General features: G+C 57.7%; 1 protein-coding gene across 5 annotated transcripts in view; it reads right to left on the bottom strand.

Annotated features, from left to right (window-relative positions):
• The window catches only part of KIF21B (kinesin family member 21B), a 61,010-nt gene that overhangs the window by 27,612 nt on the left and 12,533 nt on the right, over positions 1-20,865 (bottom strand). For all 5 annotated transcript variants that reach the window (XR_013185158.1, XM_054648609.2, XM_054648610.2 and 2 more), the window contains exons 2-16: positions 14,709-14,931; positions 12,920-13,102; positions 8,677-8,826; positions 7,511-7,645; positions 7,005-7,172; positions 6,429-6,544; positions 5,657-5,852; positions 4,034-4,223; positions 3,871-3,934; positions 2,831-3,055; positions 2,331-2,412; positions 1,751-1,868; positions 1,272-1,463; positions 504-703; positions 260-367 (exon numbers count right to left, since the gene is read on the bottom strand). Coding sequence is in view for 4 of the 5 variants with exons in the window: in XM_054648609.2 (XP_054504584.2) it covers positions 260-367; positions 504-703; positions 1,272-1,463; positions 1,751-1,868; positions 2,331-2,412; positions 2,831-3,055; positions 3,871-3,934; positions 4,034-4,223; positions 5,657-5,852; positions 6,429-6,544; positions 7,005-7,172; positions 7,511-7,645; positions 8,677-8,826; positions 12,920-13,102; positions 14,709-14,931 (2,350 nt within the window). In the remaining variant the exon portion in view is untranslated. The remainder of the gene's footprint in view (positions 1-259; positions 368-503; positions 704-1,271; positions 1,464-1,750; positions 1,869-2,330; positions 2,413-2,830; positions 3,056-3,870; positions 3,935-4,033; positions 4,224-5,656; positions 5,853-6,428; positions 6,545-7,004; positions 7,173-7,510; positions 7,646-8,676; positions 8,827-12,919; positions 13,103-14,708; positions 14,932-20,865) is intronic.

The raw sequence follows: 20,865 nt of genomic DNA, 5'->3' as shown, positions 1-20,865 counted from the left end.
TGCTCTGCTAGGACCTCCAGTGAGGCTTTACCAAGCTATCTGTGAGCACCTGGAGTGCCAGAGCAGAACAAACACCCCCTCTCCCCAGCCAGACCAGTTCACAATCTCAAGGCAGAGTGCAGAGGCTTTTGGCAGCCCAAGACACCTCCAAAAAGGCTGATAACGCAGAGCAGGGAGTTGGGGACCCTTGTGGTCCTTCCCCCTGCTTCTGAAGTGTCCCCTCTCCATGCCTCCCGCACATGGCAAGCCCGGCTCTGACCTCCTGCCGGCGCTGCTCCTTCTTGAGCTGCGCGATCTCCCGGTTCCTCTTGGTCTCGGCCAGCCGGCGCCGCTGCTGCTCCTCCCGCATCTGCTTCATCAGCGCCACCTGCAAGGAGGGGCCGCTGTGCCACCGCCCCGGGGCACCACACACCCAGCAGACAGCACTCTGCACTCCCACCAGAGTGCAAAACACTGCTCCGGCCTTGGCCAGGAATCCTCCCTGCCCCGGCACATCCAGGTACCTTTGCCTTCTTCATCTCGGCCACCTCTGCCTGCAGCTTGCGCAGCTCGCGCTCGTAGCGGGACTGGTTCTTGAGCAGGCGAGCGTGCTCCTTCTGGGCTGCCTGCAGCTTCTGCAGGTCCCTGTTCATCTCCTTCAGCCGCTTCTCATAGTCTGCCTTGATCTTGTTGGCTTTCTCCTCGGTGTAGCACTCCATGGTGCCTGGTGGGTGGGGAGAGAGCTCACAATGCACCTCAGGATCCGCCTGTACCCACAGACCTGCCTGGAGGCACCAAGCACTGCATCCCTCCCTGTCCCATCTGAGCCCCCCTCACCCATCAGGAACTGGGGTCTGTCTGGGAATATCTGCTGGAAGAGCTCAGCACTGAGTGGAGACACAGGGCTGGCCTGAGCAGAGCTGCAGACTGGGACACACAGCCACACACAGGGGTGACCCTGTCCTATCTAAGCCTGGAGATCAGCCACACCACTGGGTCTTTTGCCCCCCAGTGTCCCCAGGAGTCCCCGAAGCTCATGAAGTGGTGCTCAAGGCTGGAAGAGACTTTGCCACCCTTCTGCAGCACCAGCAGGGTGCAGAGCTGTGCAGCTGACTGATGCTGCTCCCATGGCAAGACAAGCAAAGTCTTGGGGGTGCCAGGGATTCAAGGAGAAGCAGGGGGATGGCAAAGCTCTACCAGAGCAAGGGGTGGATGCTTTGACTTAGAGTTAGCTGGGTTTGAGCTGGAACTGGGGTCTGGGAATGGGATCCCAAGGGTGAGGCAGTTCTCACTGAGGTTCTGCAGGACCCGGTCCCGCTCCAGCTGTGTGTCCCGAATCTTGTTCTGCAGGAGGATCAGCTTCTCCTCATACTGGTGCTTGAGGGTCTGCAGCCGCCGCTGGCTGTTCTCCAGCTCATCAATCAGCTTCTGCTTGATCTCAATCTCACAGGTCAGATCTGCCAGGTCAGCCTGGAAATTCACAGCTGGAGGCAGAGGAGAAAGTCAGGCTGGGAGGCATGGGGAGCATCACTTGCATGGCCCCACTGAGTCACAGCACATGGAGAGGACAGAGGAGCTGATGGGAACCCCCATTGCTGGGGAGCAGCAGCACTGAAGGAGCACTGCAGCAGCCCTGGGGCTCTTCCAAGTCCCACAGAGCAGACGTGGCTGGGGCATGGTGGGCTCTGCCTCCCCAAGAGCAGAGCATATTGCCAGAGATGCCAGCAAGTGCCCCTCCATGCCCATGGCTGCACACACATCTCCACTTTACCCTTCTCCTCTGCATCCGAGTCCGAGTCCACCAGGCTCTCTTCACTGGCCGAGTCCTCATCTTCATCCTCACGCCCATCCTCTTCCTCACAGCCACTCTCATCCTGTTCTTCCTCCTCCTAAGAGATGAGTGCCTAATCTCAGCCAGCAGGATGGGCTGTCCTTCTCCCCACAGCTCCTCCCTCCTCCAAACCTGAGCTCACCCAACAGCAATGGGCCACAGCCCCCCAAGTGGGACTCAGCCTCCCACACAGGATGCCCAGGGGCTGCAGCACCATTTCTGGACCCCCAGCACATACTGTTGAGAGGAACAGCAATTTGACCCATTCATCCCTTCCCAGCTGACCCCTCTTCATCTATGCTGATTGAAACCAAGCCCCCAAAAACGTGGACTCCTCATTCTACATCCAGGCTGACTGGGGAGTACCCAGCTTCCACCATGCTCCAGCATGGAGTCCTCAGCAGAGTGACCCTTCCAGCCTGCTTCAGGGCCAGGCTGAGCTTGGTCCCTGTCCCACGTGTGGCAGTTTCAGTGCTCCACACTCAGACACCCCCACAGCATGAACACAATGCCCACTCACCTCTTCCACCTCATTTTCATCCGTCTCCTCCCCATTGTCCTGCTGCAGTTTCTGCCTCTTCTTAAACGCCTCCTTCTCTGGGCTGGGGGGGAACAGAGGGGGGCTGGTGAGTCCCAGCATGAGAGAGACCAGAAACAGCTTCTGCTGGGCCACCCTGCTTTTGGACCCTTTGGGTAAAACAGCCTCTGGAATTATGTGATGGGGAACAGGAGACCAAGGACAGGCAGGGCTGGCAGGAACAGAGGGGGTCTGGTGAGTCCCAGCATGAGAGAGGCCAGAAACAACTTCTGCTGGGCCATCCTCCCCTCCCTGCTGCTTTTGGACCCTTTGGGTAAAACAGCCTCTGGAATTCCATGATGGAGAGCAGGAGACCAAGGACAGGCAGGGCTGGGAGGGGAAGGCGGGCATGTGGGCTCTGGCTGTAGCAGAGAGAGGGGAAGCAGGAGACTCAGCCCCACAGGGACAGACTGAGCCTCCCCCTTGCCAACACCTCCCCTCACCTCTTCCTCTGCTGCCGCCGCTCCTTCTTCTTGAGGCGCTCCAGGTCCTGCTTGGCCCTTCGGAGCACGTCGGAGGCCTCGGTGTCCAGCGCAGCCGCGGGGCTGCAGAGCCCGGCCAGGCCCGCGCCCGGTGAGGAGCCCACGGGGAAGGGGCCCCGCGCAGAGACCCGCGAGAGGCTGCGCCGCAGGGACTCGTTCATGGACTCGCTCTCCAGCAGCTTCGTCCTAGGGAGTGCAAACAGCACAGTCCAACAGGGGCCATCCCACTGGCCCAACAGGGGGTCTTGCCTGGGTTTAGAATCACAGGGTGGTTTGGGCTGGAAGGGACTTTAAACCTCATCTCGGTCCACATTCCTGCTATGGAAGGGGCAGGGACACCTTCCACTAGAGCAGGTTGCTGCAAGCTCCATAGACTTACAGATGTGGAATAGCCACAGCTCCTTTGGGCAAACTGTGCCACTGCCTCAACACCCTCATAGGGAAGAATTTCTTCCTAACTTCTAATTTAAATCTCTCCGCTTTTAGTTTAAAGCTATTTTCCCTTGTGCTATAGCTATCTGTCCACATTAAAAAAAAAAAAAAAACCAAAAAACCAGTGCTCTCCCTTTCTTATAGCCTCCATTAGGCAGTGGAAGGGGCTCTAAGGTCTCCCCAGTCTTCTACAGACTGAACATGATGTGCTCGGATGGTGTGAGCCAGAGAGAGAGTCACTATTAAGCCATTCCCCCTAATGACGGGTCAGAAAGCCATAATGCTGCCAGACAGGGGACCAGGATCAAGCAAGAGACTGGCATGGACCCACTGTGGGAGGCAGCAGTCTCTGAAAGGTTCCAGGCACTTCAAATAGAACTTCCCCCTCCATCAATGCCCATACCAAGGGGCAACAATAGCCAAAGCACTGTCTGGCATCAAGGCTGGGCCTCCTTTAACCCTGTGTTATCAGCAGTGCTTCCAGTCCACCCCAACCACGCTGGAGGCACTGAGCTGTGTGAGCCTCCTGGCCCCAGGAGCCCAGACCCCCCAGCTGAGTGCCCACTCACCTCAGCTCCTCAATCTCCCGGATGTAGTTCTGGATCAGGGTGCCAATGGCTTCGTTCCCGTCACCTGCAGCGCACAGGCACCGGTGAGAGAGGCTCACCCTGCTGTCCCCCGGCCCCTGGCCCAGCTGCTGCCCCCCCATGCCACGTAGCAGCCCAGCCCCACCTGCTTTGGCCAGCATCATGTTGGCCTCCTGGCTCATGAGGTAGGTGACCCTGCTGTTGATGGCGTCGATGGCCTCCTGCATGGCCTTGACGCGCATGCGCAGCGCGCTGTTCTCCTTCTGCAGCATGGCGTTCTCCCGGAACAGGTCGCTGTAGCCCTCCGTGCCATCCTCCCCGATCACCCGCTTGCCCTGGGGGCACAGGAGGGGAGCCCCTGAGGGCAGGGCAAGCTGGGGCACGGAGACCTGCCTGGGACACACAGACCCACAAGTGCACCCCTGGGGCAGCCCCAGACAGAGAGCAGGGACAAACCTGCAGGGACCAGGAGAGCCTGAGCTGAACAGGCAGAGGGTGGGAGAGGCTTCAGGGCTTCTCCCTGCCTTACCACCCCCAAAACCTGGCCAAGGTCCTGAGCTGAGATCCTGTTTCTTAAGCCTCCTAACTCCTCCTAGCAGTTTCTCCTAGGGGGCAGGGGATGGGAGGCAGGAGGGTCTGTCCCACTAAACCTGCCCCAATTTAAACACAAGGAAGGCCCTTTCTGCACCTGTCTCTGTCTCCTCATCAGGGTTGCTCCATCAGCTGGGTTTGCCTTTGGTGGAGTTCATTTTCCTCACAGCAGCTTTTGTGTGGTGCTGTGTTTGGGATCTGTGCTGAGAACAGCACTGATCCCACAGGGATGATTTTAGCTCCTGCTGAGTCAGGAGCTGTTCTGCCCCCACCAGCATTGGGCCAGGGGTGCACAAGGAGCTGGGGGGACACAGCCAGGACAGCTGTCCCCCACTCACCACAGGGATATCCCAAACCACAGGATGTGATGCTCAGCATATAAAGCTGGGGGAAGGAAGAAGAAACAGGGGATGCCTGGAGTGTTGTCCCAAGTCACTGCTACACTTGACAGAGCTCTGCTGGGCTGGGCATGGCTGAGCACCTCCCTGTGATGGGACACGGGGAATGAATTCTGTGGTTTGGTTTACTTCTTAAACTGTATCTAAACCAAGGAATTTTCTCACTGTTACTCTCTCAATTCTCTCCCCCATTGTAGCAGGCCATGGGCTTGCTAGGGCCCCGTGGAGAGCAGAGGCCTGAAGATAGGAAATGCCAAGTCATGGCAAGCCCCTGTCTTCTGCCTTTTGGACCCCAGCTTATCTGTCTGTAACCCCATAGGTCGCTTCTTCTTAACCCCTGCTATTGGACAATTTCTGATCCCTCTATACCCTATAGAATGGGCTGTTTTAGCCCATTCTGGTAGAAGAGCCATCGCTGGAACCCTTCACAGACCCCCAGTAAAGACATTGCTGTGGAACTCCAGAGCAGCCTTCTCTCTCTCTCTCTCTCTCTGTCTGCCAGCTGGCCTGCAGCACCTTAGCAAGCAAAAGAGCTGAACTCAAAAGAGCTGATAATCACTAAAGAGCTGATATCCCTTATGCTTGCTAAAGGTAGCCAGCAGCTGAGAGCTGCTTGGGTTTTGGGCAGTCTGTCCCCATAAAGGCCTGAGCTCTCCGGCCCGTGCAGCCTGCTCGGGGGCAAACCTGCTCACAGCAGGGACACCCCATCCCACTGGGGGCAGTGAACAGCTGGCTGCAGTGCTTCCCTTGCTGGGCACAGAGGACCTGGCCCCACTCACTGCCTTGTACTCCATGAGCTCCATCTGCAGCCGGGCGATCTCGGCGCGCAGGGCGCTGATCTGCTGGCTCGTCTTGTCCTGGTTCACCACCACCTTGTTCTTGATGTTGCGAGCGCGGTTGGCGTACTTGAGAGTGTTCAGAGTCTCCATGAAATCCCGGTCAGAGGGGCTCACACAGGCAATCATGATGGTTTGGCTTGGGGATGGCAAGGGCAGGGTGAAAGACAGTCCCTGCACAGCTCAGCAACCCAGCAGGTACAAACCCAGGGCTCAGCACAGACCACGTGCCCCCAGACACCCATCCTGGATGGGAGCCCATCCTGGGCCCTTCTGGGTTTTAAAACAAGCTATGAACTGGGTTCATCCCTCCCAGAGCTAGAGCAGCCAGAGCATCCACAAGACTCCTCAAGCACATCACACACAGCACTGGGAAAGGCAGCCCTTCCTCAATGCCTCCCTCTTTGGAGAAGAGGCAGGGAATTCAATCCCATTCTGGGCACCAACACTTGCCAAGTCCCAGATCTGTCAGGGCTCAGGAGGGTTTTGCATCAGCTGATTCTGCCAAAGCTACTGATTGCACCTGAGGCTGATGATGTCTTTACATCTGCAAAGTCATGCCGTGCCTGGAAGAAGGCATCTCTCCCTCACCAAGCAGCCACTGGAGTCCTGAGACAGCTCCTCCATAGCTCCAGACCCCCCTCAGCCCCATGGGCAAGGGGACAGCCCCTGCAGCCCTCAGCCCAAGCTCAGCCCCCACCTGGGTCCCCCTTACCTGTTGCCCCCGAGGGAATCCTGCAGCAGGCGGGTGAGCTTGGAGTCGCGGTAGGGCACATGCACGACCTTCTTGCTCTGGTCTCCAAGGGCACTGATGACATTCCCCAAGGCCAGCTACCAACACAAAGGGAAGCCCCCCCAGATTCAGCCCTGGCTGAGGGTACAGCACCTCAGGCCTGGGGCACACACTGTAGCACAGGTTTGGGTTGCACAAGGGGCAGGCGTGGGGCTCCCCTTAGCCTAGGCTGTGCCTCTCTCCATGCTGCATTGAGAAGAAGCATCAAGCCCCACAGTGGGGTTTTTAGCTCTGATTAGCAGATCTCACCCTTTTGGGAGCTGCACCCCTGTGCCCAGCTGCACCCCTCCCCACAGCAGGAGTCTCCTTTGGCAGCAGAGCTGTGCTCCCACCACTGGCACTGCGTGTTCTCCCCCTCAGGCACAGGCAGCACAAACCCCAGCCACGACAGCAGTACCCCAACAGCCCAGGGCAGCTCCAGGCAAGAGCCAGAAGTGTTAGAGGCTTCCCCTGGCAGGCCTTGCCCTGTTCCCCCCCTGCCCAGCAGTGCAGCCCTACCAGCCCACAGTTGATGGAGATGCCCTCCTTGGCTCTCTCGCCCGTGGCACCCGTCCGCTTCAGCCTCTCTGAGCCAGCCAGGTCCACAAAGTGAAACTTGGCTGTCAAGGTCTCGTACTCAGCAGCAGGTTGGGATCCATCCAGAAGGCTGCTCACCTCCTCATTCACCTGCAGCCAGGGACACACTAGGGGTCAGCACCTCACACTGGAGCAAGCAGAGGCTCCCTGGCCTTCACTCAGGTGTCAGCCAGACTCTGAGCGTTCACCCTCCATATCCAGCCCCCAGAGATGGGGACAGCATCCCAAGAGCAGCTTGCTCTGAGCCATCCTGCCTCAGATCAGTTCACCCTCAGCTCCCATTAAACCCTAATGCAGGCTGTGACTGGAAAGAGAAATCCCTGCTTCTCTTAGACTTCAAACCCTCTCCCCTTCCCAAGGGAACTTCATTCATCACCTGGGTAGGGAACCCAAGAACAGGCTGGCCATGAGGCAGGAGCACATCTCACCAGCTCTGGGCGGGCACACACTCTGGTCTGGCACAGGTGAATAGTGAAGATGGCATGGGATCTGGAGCTCTGCACGTTCATCTGGGTGCTGGCTGTGGTGCGGGAAAGAGCTCCTTGCTTTAGGCACTGGATCAGCTGCAACAACACCAGGCAGGGAAGGAAACCTTAAAGCACCCTTCTAGGGAGTCAGGACAGACCCTGTGCAGCTCAGGGGACACTCTGACCTTTTCCAGAACACCCCCAGGACTGCACTCCCACCCTGGGAGAGATCTCCCCCTCTCAGGAGTTTTGCTGTTAATTGCAGCTCTGAGATATGTGAAAAGTCTCTGTTTCAGCCTGCACGTCCGAAGAACGAGCTGGAGTTCTTCAGTTTTTGTTCTTAAAGTTGTTTATTAATTCTTATCTATAAAATTTTTCTCCTGCTCAGCTGAGGTCCACTCAGAAGGGCAGCCTGCTGCAACTTGCAAATTAACTCTCTGGCACGGGTCCCAATCCCTTAGGATAACATTCCTGTGTATTGGTTACGAGGATTCTCAGGAAAGGTGTATGTGAATTAATAGGATTTTCACTGAAAGTTTTCATCTCCAAGTAAGAGTCCCATTTAAAATTAATCTGAGTTTCCAAATGGATATATGGTTGCTCAGTGTGTGACCTGGAGTCTGTTGGATGCAGTGTAGGCACTCTGACCACCCCCAGGGTGGTGCTGTCTTTTTATACTACAAACTACATATAACATATTTACAGTTACTTTCTAATACTTATCACTTATGTTAGACAGTGAGCTTCTATTCTAAACTAATCCCAAAGTGCCAGCATCACAGCAGAAGATGGAGGTAAAGAAGAAGAAAGGCTGGACACACCCAAGTCCTTCCATCTTGTCCCCAAAACCCTCATTCTAAAAATCCCAAAATCTACCCTTTCACCTGGTGATAATTTTATTATTGCATTATTTAAACTTCTGTGACTTTCAGGTCTTCATACAAAGCTGGTAATTTGCTCCACAGGTCATAATTAAATCCCCAGGTGCTCTGGGCTGTGTGCCAGGGTCTCCAAGCTCCCCAAGAGGGGCTTTGGCAACTCTGGACACCCAGAGGGATGTGCTGAGTTCTGACATCCCCCCACCAAGCTGCCACCCCTGCTCTGTGTCTGCCCCATGCTGCACCCACCTCATCCTGGGAGCTGATGAGGCGTGAGGTGACCCCCGTGGTGTAGATGCTCCCACTGGCATCCTCGTGGATTTTGATGTTGGATTTGCGGTGGCGCGAGTCGGGGTCGCGGGTGCTGTCAAACAGGTCCAGGATCTCCTCGTTGTAGAGCTGGGCAGGGCAGCAGTGGGTGTGGGGTGAGCAGGGGAAGCACGAGGCTGCTCAAGCCTGGCACTGCAGGATGGGCAGGAGCTGCCCTCTGGCACTGCAGGAGCTGCCCTGGCACTGCAGGACAGGCAGGAGCTGCCCTGACACTGCAGGAGCTGCCCTCTGGCACTGCAGGAGCTGCCCTCTGGCACTGCAGGATGGGCAGGAGCTGCCCTGGCACTGCAGGACTGGCAGGAGCTGCCCTCTGGCACTGCAGGATGGGCAGGAGCTGCCCTCTGGCACTGCAGGAGCTGCCCTGGCACTGCAGGATGGGCAGGAGCTGCCCTCTGGCACTGCAGGATGGGCAGGAGCTGCCCTCTGGCACTGCAGGAGCTGCCCTGGCACTGCAGGATGGGCAGGAGCTGCCCTCTGGCACTGCAGGAGCTGCCCTCTGGCACTGCAGGACTGGCAGGAGCTGCCCTCTGGCACTGCAGGAACTGCCCTCTGGCACTGCAGGATGGGCAGGAGCTGCCCTCTGGCACTGCAGGACTGGCAGGAGCTGCCCTCTGGCACTGCAGGAACTGCCCTCTGGCACTGCAGGATGGGCAGGAGCTGCCCTCTGGCACTGCAGGACTGGCAGGAGCTGCCCTGGCACTGCAGGAGCTGCCCTGGCACTGCAGGACAGGCAGGAGCTGCCCTCTGGCACTGCAGGAGCTGCCCTCTGGCACTGCAGGAGCTGCCCTGGCACTGCAGGATGGGCAGGAGCTGCCCTCTGGCACCTGCTGCCACTCCCCCATAGCTGTGTGTGCTCACACTGCCTGCAAGGCTGGGCAGGGAGCTGGGGTGTGTGCATGTGCACCAGAGGAGGCACAAGCACAGAATTGTGGAATCCTTCAGACTGGAAAAGCCTTCCAAGATCATCAAGTCCAACCATTTACCCTGGCACTGCCATGTTCACCACTAAACCATGTCCCCAAATGCCACACCCACACATCTGCTGAACACCTCCAGGGATGGTGACTCTGGTGCATGTGTACCAGAGGAGGCACAAGCACAGAATTGTTGAACTCTTCAGACTGGAAAAGCCCTCTAAGATCACCAAGTCCAACCATTTACCCTGGCACTGCCATGTTCACCACTAAACCCCCAGAAGATGTCCCCACACATCTTCTGACCACTTCCAGGGATGGTGACTCCACCTCTGCCCAGGGCAGCCTGTGCCAATGCCACACTACAACTTCAGGGAAGGAATTTTTCCTAATATCCAACCTAAACCTCAACTGGCACAACTCGAGGCTGTTTCCTCTCTTCCTGTTCCTTGTTCCTGGGCGCAGAGCTCGACCCCTGTCCAGCCCCAGCCTCCCCTCAGGAAGCTGTAGAGAGAAAGAAGATCCCCCTGAGCCTCCTCTTGTCCAGGCTGAGCCCCCCAGTTCCCCCAGCCTCTCCTCACCAGACTGGTGCTCCAGAGCTTGCCATGCAAAGCTCTGAGCTTTGGGTTGGCTTCTGCTGCCCAAACCTGTTCAGTTCCTGGTGCACACAGGCAGCTCCACTGAGCAGACACCCAGGAGCTCCACATCCCCCTGACCTTCCTGGCTCACCTGGCCACAGGAGCCAGTGAAACCCCACTCTCATCACAGCCCAAGGCATCTCTGTCAGGTGTGCAAGGGATGAGGGGGACCAGGGAGTGCTGAACAAGCAGGAAAGCCCTGCCAGAGCTCACTCCATCCACATCCTCACTCTGCAGCCCCTCTCAGCCTGGGCTGGAGGGACACCCCTGCCCATCTGTCCCCCTGCTGCCACCATCCAGTGTCACTCTTGCACCCACATCCCAGTGCACAGGGCTGGGTCACCCCAGGACTGCAGGTTCCTGGCCAGCACAAGGGATCAGACTAATCCATCCCTGGTGCCCCTGGTGCCACCAGGCTCCTCAAGGGTTTAAACCTGCTCCCAGCAGCAAAGTCACAAGACAGGGATCAGCCAGAACAAGTCCTGTGCCCCTGCCAGGACACCAGGGTTGGTGACCAGTGCCTGACATGGCCATGTGCTGCTTTAGCCATGCAGAACTTCAGGACAGGCAGGAAACTGTCCCCATTTCCAGCCCAGCACAAAGGATCACTCAAGAGAAGCCCCACACACTGATCACAACTGGGCAGAAAACCAGAGCTTGGATGGGCCAAGTGAGGGGAATGGGAGGACACAACAGCACCACAGGGGCTCTGCAGATGGAGACATGGGTAGGAAGGAAGTGACTTTGGGCCCTCTCCAAGCCATCAGCATCTGAGGACACCCAGATGTGATGGCCAACAAAGCCACCAGGAGGCAAGATCACAGCACAGGGCCCCTCCCTGCCCATCTCCTCTCAAAACCTCAGCCTCAACCAGATGAAGCTTGCTTGGGAGCTCAGCTTTGCTCAGCACCACCCTCTGCTTTCTCACTGGGGCCTTAAAAGTTCCCACTTGCACCCCCAGGAAAAATGCTGCCAACATACAAGGTCCATGTGCTTCCCAGGACAAACTTCTCCAGGGAGTGAAGCAGTTAATGGAAGAGGTTTTGAACAGGAGAAGCTTGGGCAGAGGCAGGAGAGGATGCATTCTCAAGGTCAGAGATGCAACAAAGGACATGGAAAATAGCCCAGTCCTTCCCCAGCCCCCCCTAGGGTGGTACTTTCTCCTCCTCTTGTTTCACTGGGAGCTCTGGTCCAGGGTGAAACAGGAGGAGAAGAAAGGGCTATCCTTGACCTCAAACAGGGGTCAGACAGCCCAGAGTCCCCGGATCCCCAGGGGACCAAGCCATACCACCCTTCCCCATGGTGGGAGCTCCCTCCAGCCACTGCACCAGCACACAGCCCCATGCCTGTCACAGGGTGCAGCTCGGTCAGGAAGATCTGGAGGAGCCCAAGGCACAGATGCAAGGGCCATGGTGTCCCCCAGTGTAGTAAACCCCATAGATTTAGGAAAAGCACCATGGAGGATATGAACAATAGGAATGCTGAAACAGCAAAAGAAAATTCCTGTTTCCCTGTCCTCCACCCTTAACCTATCTCTGTAACCCTATAAGACTGTATATATACCTATAACCTCCACCCTATAACCCTCTGTAACCCATGTTAACCCCTTACCCATTGGTCAAGCTTGGATCCTTTCCAACCCTATAAAAGAAGCATACTGTACCCCATTAGGGGAGAAAGAAGAAGAGCAGAGACCCTTCACAGACCTCCCCAAACAAAGCCATCTCTGTGGAACAGCCTGCGCCTTCTCCTTCTCCTCTCTCTCCGTCTGCTGCAGCCTCCAGCCCAGGGCACCACTACCAAGCAAGCAGAGCTGAAATCCTGAGAGCTTGCAATCACTATAGAGCTGATGTTGCAGTGTGTCACCATTTCCTGTCTCACCTATCCCAACCCCCTCAAGGATGCCAACCTTTCACCCTCCCCTTTTGCCCTCCTGCCTGGCACCTTCCAGCAAGGTGTTGAGTGACTGGCAGACCCCCCCAGGCCTGGGCTCATTGGTTTGTCCCAGCATCCACATCCCCTGAGCCTTCCCCTGCTCACACCTGGTTGGCCCTCACCTGTCCCTCCCCTCCCCCTGTCCCCGGGGCTTAAAAAGGACACGAGACCATGGGGTCGGGGTCTCTGCCGTGGTCCTGTCTCTGTCTGTCGGTCTGGAGCTGTTGCCAGACTCAGAAATCTACCATGCTACAATAAACTCTGGATCTAAGCTACACGGCAGAACCTGCTCCTTTTCTCTTCACCGTCTGAACCTTTTCCTCCAAAGGTAAACTGAGTTCCTATTTTGCCTGGACTTGTTCTGAGTGCCCAGCTGCAGCACCCAGCCAGCCAAAGGCATCTCTGGGGTGAAAAACGCCACAGCTGCTGCCTTTGGTCCAGCAGCGAGGCCAGACCAAGTCAGGCAGGACACACCCCGAAACATTCGGGGTTTAATATTTAATAAGCTGATAATCACCATGCTTGCTAGATGGCAGCCCCGCGGCCTTGGCATGAGCGAGCGAGCCTCGGGCACCCGGTCCCTACCCAGGGACTGAGCTCCTGAGCCCTAGTGCTCTGTTTTATAATAACTCCAAATGAGAGGTGATTACCCCAGACCTGCCATTACCCACTCACCTCCAGGAACTGGGCGCTGACTTTGAACTCGGGCGCTGCCAGGCCCTGGCTCTGCGCCGCCCGCCGCCGCTCCTCGATGCCGCTGAAGAGGTGGCTGATGGCGCGGGGGATGATGCCCTGCTCCTCCTCTGAGATGCTCATGTCGAAGCCAGTGCCCATGGTGTAGGTCTTCCCTGCTCCAGTCTGTGCAGAGACAGGGACAGGAGCTGGCTGGGCCCTCCCAGGCTCAGCTCTGCCCAATACACCCCATATTCTCCCTCTGCTACTTCAGGCTCCCCAAACACCCTTGCTGAGCCACTGTGACCCCCAGTGACACATCAGCCCCACACTGCCAGCCCTGCCACCCCCTCCTCCCACCCAAGGCCATCCCTGCTCCCAGCTCTCACCCAACCAGGGACAACTCTGTTCTCTCCACATCCAGGACCTCACCTCCTTACAGGGTACAAATATAAGTTCTGTCTCATCATCCACTATTACCTCAGTAACTTCACTTTTCCTAATTTCCACGTCACTTTCAGAGGCTGAACAAGCAGGAAAGCCCTGCTGCTCTGGAGCTGACTCCATCCATATCCTCACTCTGCAGCCCCTCTCAGCCTGGGCTGGAGGGACACCCCTGCTCATGTGTCCTCCCTGCTGCCACCATTCAGTGTCACTGTTGCACCCACATCCCAGTGCAGAGTGCTGGGTCAACCCAGGATTGCAGGTTCCTGGGTGAGATCCTCACCTGGGTGAGATCCTCCACTGTTACATTGTGATTTCAGGGTTTACCTCAGAACCCCGGGTCCCTCCCCTGATCATTCCCTCCCAGGTGTGTCAGTCCCCTCTCCTTCCCCTCCCAGCACTGTCTGTCAATCCTGGCATTCCAGAAGGGCATTGAGTGATTGGCAGATCCAAAGGATGCCCTCTACCCCTGGGGGCATTGGGCCATCCAGGTGTCCTTTGTCCCTTTGTCCCTCCCCTCCTGTCCCTGCTTGGTGCCTCCCTGCCCCTTCCCTGCCCCTCTCCCCGGGGTTAAAGGAGCAGCAGCCACGGGCTCAGGGAGTTCTGTTGGAGCTGGTGCTGCATTCAGAGGCCTGAGGGCCAGAATAAAGCTCTGGATCCAAACCCTCCATCAGAACCAACTCCTTTCCTTCACCATGGCCTGAAAGCTTCTCCACAGAGGGAAACCTGAGGAGCAGCCCCTGTTATGGGGGGAAGCTCCATCCCAGCACCACCAGAGCTCCTGCAGGCCTGGACTTGTCTCCAGTGCCAACTGCAGCACCCAGGCAGCCAAAAGTGTCTGTGGGGTCAAACACCACACACCCAGCCAGCCAAAAGTGTCTGTGGGGTGAAACACCACACACCCAGCCAGCCAAAAGTGTCTGTGGGGTGAAACACCACACACCCAGCAGCCAAAAGTGTCTGTGGGGTGAAACACCACACACCCAGGCAGGCAAAAGTGTCTGTGGGGTGAAACACCACACACCCAGCCAGGCAAAAGTGTCTGTGGGGTGAAACACCACACACCCAGCCAGCCAAAAGTGTCTGTGGGGTCAAACACCACACACCCAGGCAGGCAAAAGTGTCTGTGGGGTGAAACACCACACACCCAGCCAGCCAAAAGTGTCTGTGGGGTCAAACACCACAGTTGCCACTATTTGGTTCAGCAGCAGGGCCAGACAAGCTCAGGCACGTCCTGTCTGGCTATATTGGTAATATATCAATACTCCACACCCTCCACCTTCCTCAGCCTCCCCAGGTGCCCTGTCCAGCCCCCCTGGAGAGCCCTCACTGAGGCCAGAGCCCATACCTGCCCATAGGCCAGCACAGTGGCATTGTAGCCCTCAAAGCAGCCCTCGATGAGCTTCCCCATGCACGTCGTGTAGATCCTCTCCTGCCACGTGTCCAGGTCAAAGACAAAGTCATAGGTGAAGGCCTTGTCCTTGCCCAGCAGCACCTGGGGCTCGCCAGGTGTCACTGAGGTACAGATGTGACATCCCTCTATCTTCTCTTTGGGCAGCTGAGGACGGATCCTATGGGAAGAGAAGCAGGGTGAGGGCAGCACAGGCCTGGGGGACACCAGTGTGGCCCTGAGGAGGAGAGCACAGCCCATCCTGTGAGCCATGTCCCAGAGTGTGCCCAGTCCAGCACAACAGGGGGAAAAGAACTGCTCCTCACTGCCCTGCACTGCTGCAGCCTCACCTTGAGTGCTGAGCAGTTTGGGGCACCACAGTGTAAGAAGGAAGATATCAGGGAGTGTCCAGAGGGGGGGACATAAGAATGGTGAAGGGCCTTGAGGAGCCATTTGAGAAGCAGTTGAGGTCACTTGGCTTGTTCAGACTGGACAAAAGCAGCCAGAGGTCAGACCTATTGAGGTTTGCAGCTTCCTGACAAGGAGCAGTTCTGATCTCTGCTCTCTGTGACAGTGACAGGACCCAATACAACAGCCTGAGCTGTGCCAGGACTGGGTATTAGAAAAAGGTTCTTCCCACAGAGGTGCTGGGCATGGTCCAGAGGCTGCCAGAGCTCCAGGAGTGTTTGGACAGCACTGCCAGAGATGCCCAGGGTGGGATTGTTGGGGTGTCCTGCACAGCACCAGGAGCTGGAGTCAGTGAACCCTGTGGGTCCCTTTGAGCTCAGGACACCCTACAACACCTGCTGGAAACATGGCTCATGCAGGCAGGGTACAGACAGCAGCTCTGCCTGAAGCACAGAGCATACAGAGCAGGGGATGCTTCAGCTCCTGCAGCCAGCCATAACCCTGACCTGTTTGCAGCTGAGAACAGGGGGTGCCACATCCAGAAACACCACCAGGCACCTCCATGAATGGGTGACAGGCAGGGCTGGGCACACAGAGCCTGCACCTAGAACTGCCCCCAGCCCACCAGCCCCTCACAGCTGCCCTGGCTCACCCACCCCACTGCCCCTGGCAGGGCTGGGCACAGACAGAGGCTGTGGCACCGGATCAGCCCCAGCCTGGCAGAGTCAGGGCAGCACAGCCCCGTTCGCTCCAACACAGACACATCAAACCCCAGCTACAAAGGATTGAAATGCAAAATGCAAAACCACAAGACAATACAGTCCTCACCGTTTGAAGCAAAGCACCACCCAGCCCAAAAGCTGTCCCCAGCCTTGGACTTGCAGATGGGACTGAGGCAGGCGAGGCTGAGCTGGCTCCTGGCTTGGGCAGAGCCTGACCCACCCATCCCATCCCACCCACTGCAGCCAACCCCTGCCTGGGAACGTGGGAGCAGAGCTGGACCTGCACAGACACTGCCCCGTGCACAGACACTGCCCCACTGCAGGACTCACAGACACTGCCCCTGTGCAGGACTCACAGACACTGCCCCACTGCAGGACTCACAGACACTGCCCCTGTGCAGGACTCACAGACACTGCTGTCCCTCTGCAGGACTCACAGACACTGCCCCTGTGCAGGACTCACAGACACTGCTGTCCCTCTGCAGGACTCACAGACACTGCCCCTGTGCAGGACTCACAGACACTGCTGTCCCTCTGCAGGACTCACAGACACTGCTGTCCCTCTGCAGGACTCACAGACACTGCCCCACTGCAGGACTCACAGACACTGCTGTCCCTGTGCAGGACTCACAGACACTGCCCCTGTGCAGGACTCACAGACACTGCTGCTCCTCTGCAGGACTCACAGACACTGCTGCCCCACTGCAGGACTCACAGACACTGCTGCCCCTCTGCAGGACTCACAGACACTGCTGTCCCTGTGCAGGACTCACAGACACTGCTGCCCCTCTGCAGGACTCACAGACACTGCTGCCCCTGTGCAGGACTCACAGACACTGCCCCTGTGCAGGACTCACAGACACTGCCCCTGTGCAGGACTCACAGACACTGCCCCTGTGCACAGACACTGCCCCTGTGCAGGACTCACAGACACTGCCCCTGTGCAGGACTCACAGACACTGCTGCTCCTCTGCAGGACTCACAGACACTGCTGTCCCTGTGCAGGACTCACAGACACTGCTGCTCCTCTGCAGGACTCACAGACACTGCTGCCCCTCTGCAGGACTCACAGACACTGCCCCTCTCCAGGACTCACAGACACTGCTGCCCCACTGCAGGACTCACAGACACTGCTGCCCCTGTGCAGGACTCACAGACACTGCTGTCCCTGTGCAGGACTCACAGACACTGCTGCCCCTGTGCAGGACTCACAGACACTGCTGTCCCTGTGCAGGACTCACAGACACTGCTGTCCCCGTGCAGGACTCACAGACACTGCCCCTGTGCACAGACACTGCCCCTGTGCAGGACTCACAGACACTGCCCCACTGCAGGACTCACAGACACTGCCCCTGTGCAGGACTCACAGACACTGCTGTCCCTCTGCAGGACTCACAGACACTGCTGTCCCCGTGCAGGACTCACAGACACTGCCCCTGTGCACAGACACTGCCCCTGTGCAGGACTCACAGACACTGCCCCACTGCAGGACTCACAGACACTGCCCCTGTGCAGGACTCACAGACACTGCTGCCCCTGTGCAGGACTCACAGACACTGCTGCCCCTCTGCAGGACTCACAGACACTGCCCCACTGCAGGACTCACAGACACTGCTGTCCCTCTGCAGGACTCACAGACACTGCTGCTCCTGTGCAGGACTCACAGACACTGCTGTCCCTGTGCAGGACTCACAGACACTGCTGCCCCTCTGCAGGACTCACAGACACTGCCCCACTGCAGGACTCACAGACACTGCTGTCCCTCTGCAGGACTCACAGACACTGCTGCCCCTGTGCAGGACTCACAGACACTGCTGCCCCTCTGCAGGACTCACAGACACTGCTGCCCCACTGCAGGACTCACAGACACTGCTGCCCCTGTGCAGGACTCACAGACACTGCTGTCCCTCTGCAGGACTCACAGACACTGCTGCCCCTCTGCAGGACTCACAGACACTGCTGCCCCTCTGCAGGACTCACAGACACTGCTGCCCCACTGCAGGACCTGCACAGCTCTGCCCGTGGTGAGGCACAGGGGCTGCAGGAAGCTGGGGGCTCCCAGGGGACTCACAGACAGGAGCAGGGGTTTGGAGCCAAGGCCGTGCCGATAGCTCTCATTAGTGCTAATGACTGCACAGCTCCAGTCCCCGGGTGCTCCATAAACTCAGCTATTAATTCCTTCAAACCACATCCCTGGCAAGCCACATCCAGGCCTGAGCAGCCACTGGGACTCAGAATCAGGAATCTCCTGGGCTGGCAGGGACCCACCAGGACCATCCAGTCCAACCCCTGCCCTGCACAGACACCCCAACAGTCCCACCCTGGGCATCCCTGGCAGCACTGCCCAAACACTCCTGGAGCTCTGGCAGCCTCGGGGCTGTGCCCATTCCCTGGGGAGCCTGGGCAGTGCCAGCACCCTCTGGGGGAAGAACCTTTCCTGAGATCCAACCCAAACCTGCCCTGGCACAGCTTTTGCATGAGTGTCTGATCCTCAGCCACCCAGGAGGGCCCTGGGCCGTGTTTGGGGGTACAGGGTGCCCCTGGCAGGGCAGGCAGTGCCAGCACCCTCTGGGGAAGAACTTTCCCTGATAGGAAACCTTTCCCTGCCCTGGCACAGCTTTTGCATGAGTGTCTGATCCTCACCCACCCAGGAGGGCCCTGGGCTGTGTTTGGGGGTACAGGCAGTGCCCAGCACCCTGCACCCCTCACCCCACACAGCAGCAGACACGTGGGAACTGCTCTGTGCCTCTGTGGATATATTTAGCTCAGCAGCCACAATAAAAAGCAGCTTCTGATGTGCTCAGTCCCAGACTCGTTCCTGTCGCCTTCCCAGGGTTCCACCCTCCTCCAGAAAAAATTATCCCTGACTTTAATTACTTTTGGAGCAAGATGATGTGCTTCCCTCATCCCCGCCCTAGACATGAACAGCAGCTGCAGCCCCAGGGAATGGGCAGAGGAACCAACTGGAGCCACAACACCATTGGGAATTTTCTTCCCTCTCAGGAAAAACGAGAGCAGGACTTCAGCAGAACATTTCTTTGTCTCTCCACCCCCCCCAGGGGGCTAAATACCTGCAAGGGGGGTTTGCACCAGCATGAGCAGCAGCACTAGAGGGCTGTGCACACATGAATTTTCCACAGGGGATTTAAGAACTCACTTTGAGCCTGGCCATGCTGGGCTGTTCCAGTGCCCATACACCAACATCTGCCCCACTCCCATTCCCCAAACATCATTGTCCAGCCAGCTCCAAGCACCCCAGAGACCCATCCCTCACCCTGGCTCTCCCCAGGACCTGTGGGCTGGGGAGGACCCACGGGGCAGTCCCCAGTGTGCTCCCCCATGCCACCCTGTCCCGTGTCCCCAGCACCAGAGGGACACTGGAGGTGCAGGAATGCCCCAGGGAGACCCTGCTCCTCAGGCAATTGGCCAAGCCTCACCCAGGGATGTCCCTGGGAGCTGCTGCCAGCCGTGGATAAACACTACAGACTCTGCAATGAGAGTGGATGAGGGCAGCAAGAGGGCAAGGACGGGCACCAGCTGCCAAAACTCACATGGGAAAGCACAGAGACATCACAAAGCACCATGGGAGCCTCATGCAGCCACCAAAAAACATCTCAGAGGGTTTCTCCAGGCCAGTGCAGCTCCTGCTGCTCCCCAGTGTCCAACTGCCCCAGCTGTCCTGCACCAGTGCTGCACCCCTGCCCTCTCAGCAATGCCACCATGCTAGGAACTGGGCAATGTGAGACCCTGGCTGGGGCAGGGAGGTGTTCATGTGTAGTTCCAAGCCATGCCCAGGCACCACGACACCTCCAAAGGTAGAATCATGGAATTGTTTGGGTTGAAAACTCCCTCTAAGCCCAACCATTCCCCAGCACTGCCATGTTCACCATGAACCACGTCCTCAAGTGCCACACCCAGACATATTTCAAACACCCTCAGGGATGGCATCTCCACCACTGCCCTGGGCAGTCTGTGCCTCACCACCCTATCAAGGAGGAAATTTTTCCTCATATCCAACCTAAACCTCCCCAGGACAACTTGAGGCCATTCCCTCTCCTCCTGTCCCTGTTCCCTGGGAGCAGAGCTCAACATCCCCCCAGCTATCTCCTGTCAGGAGCTGTGCACAGCCACAAGGTTCCCCCTGAGCCTCCTTTTCTCCAGGCTGAGCCCCTTTCCCAGCTGCTCCTGGAACTCCAGACCCTTCCCCAGCTCCACTCCCTTCTCTGGATATGCTCCAGCCCCTCAATGTCCTTCTTGTGAGGGTTCCTCAGGACTGGAGGTGCCTCAGCAGTGCCCAGCTCAGAGGGATGGGCAGTGCCCTGCTCCTGTGGCTGGTACAACCCAAGTGCCATTGGCCTTCTTGGCCCCCTGGGCACACGTGGGCTCATGGTCAGGCACCACTGCCCAGCATCCCCCAGGTCCTTTCCTGCAGCAGCTTTCCAGCCAAACATGACAATCCCCTACAGCACCAGCCCAGGCTTCTCCTTGGCCCTGTTCCCAATCAACCCCAGCTGGTAATGCTGCAGAGCTCACAGTGCTATTGCCACCCTGAGCTTCCCATGGTCTCCAACAGAGATGAGCAACTGTAGTGGCCATAAAGTCACCATTTGAGTGTGTTCTGGCACTTCTTGTCCCTACCACCTCCAAAAAAGCTCCTGGCCACATGCTGTCTGCTCACAGGTCCAGAAGAACTGGCTGTGATGCTGCCAGGGTCAAACCTGTGAATGATGGAGCTGCTCCCTCACCTGCCAGCCAACCTGCTCCACACCTGGTCATGGGGACAGCTCTGAGGACAGCTTGTGCCAGCCAATGGCACCCACAGCAGAGCCAAAAGCATTGGGGTGCATGGTGCAGGACTGGGACATCCACTGAGAGCCTTGCAGCCCTCCTGAGAGCCCATGACACAGATTATGTGACAATTAGCAACCTACCTGTTAAGTGGCAACCAAAATTAGCCAGCAGTTCAGCAGCAGGGTGCTGCCTTC

This window comes from Agelaius phoeniceus, chromosome 25 (assembly GCF_051311805.1).
Source record: "Agelaius phoeniceus isolate bAgePho1 chromosome 25, bAgePho1.hap1, whole genome shotgun sequence".
In the NCBI taxonomy this organism is placed as follows: Eukaryota; Metazoa; Chordata; class Aves; order Passeriformes; family Icteridae; genus Agelaius; species Agelaius phoeniceus.
Note: the sequence above shows the minus strand (reverse complement) of the source record. Positions and strands in the feature narration are given on the sequence as shown.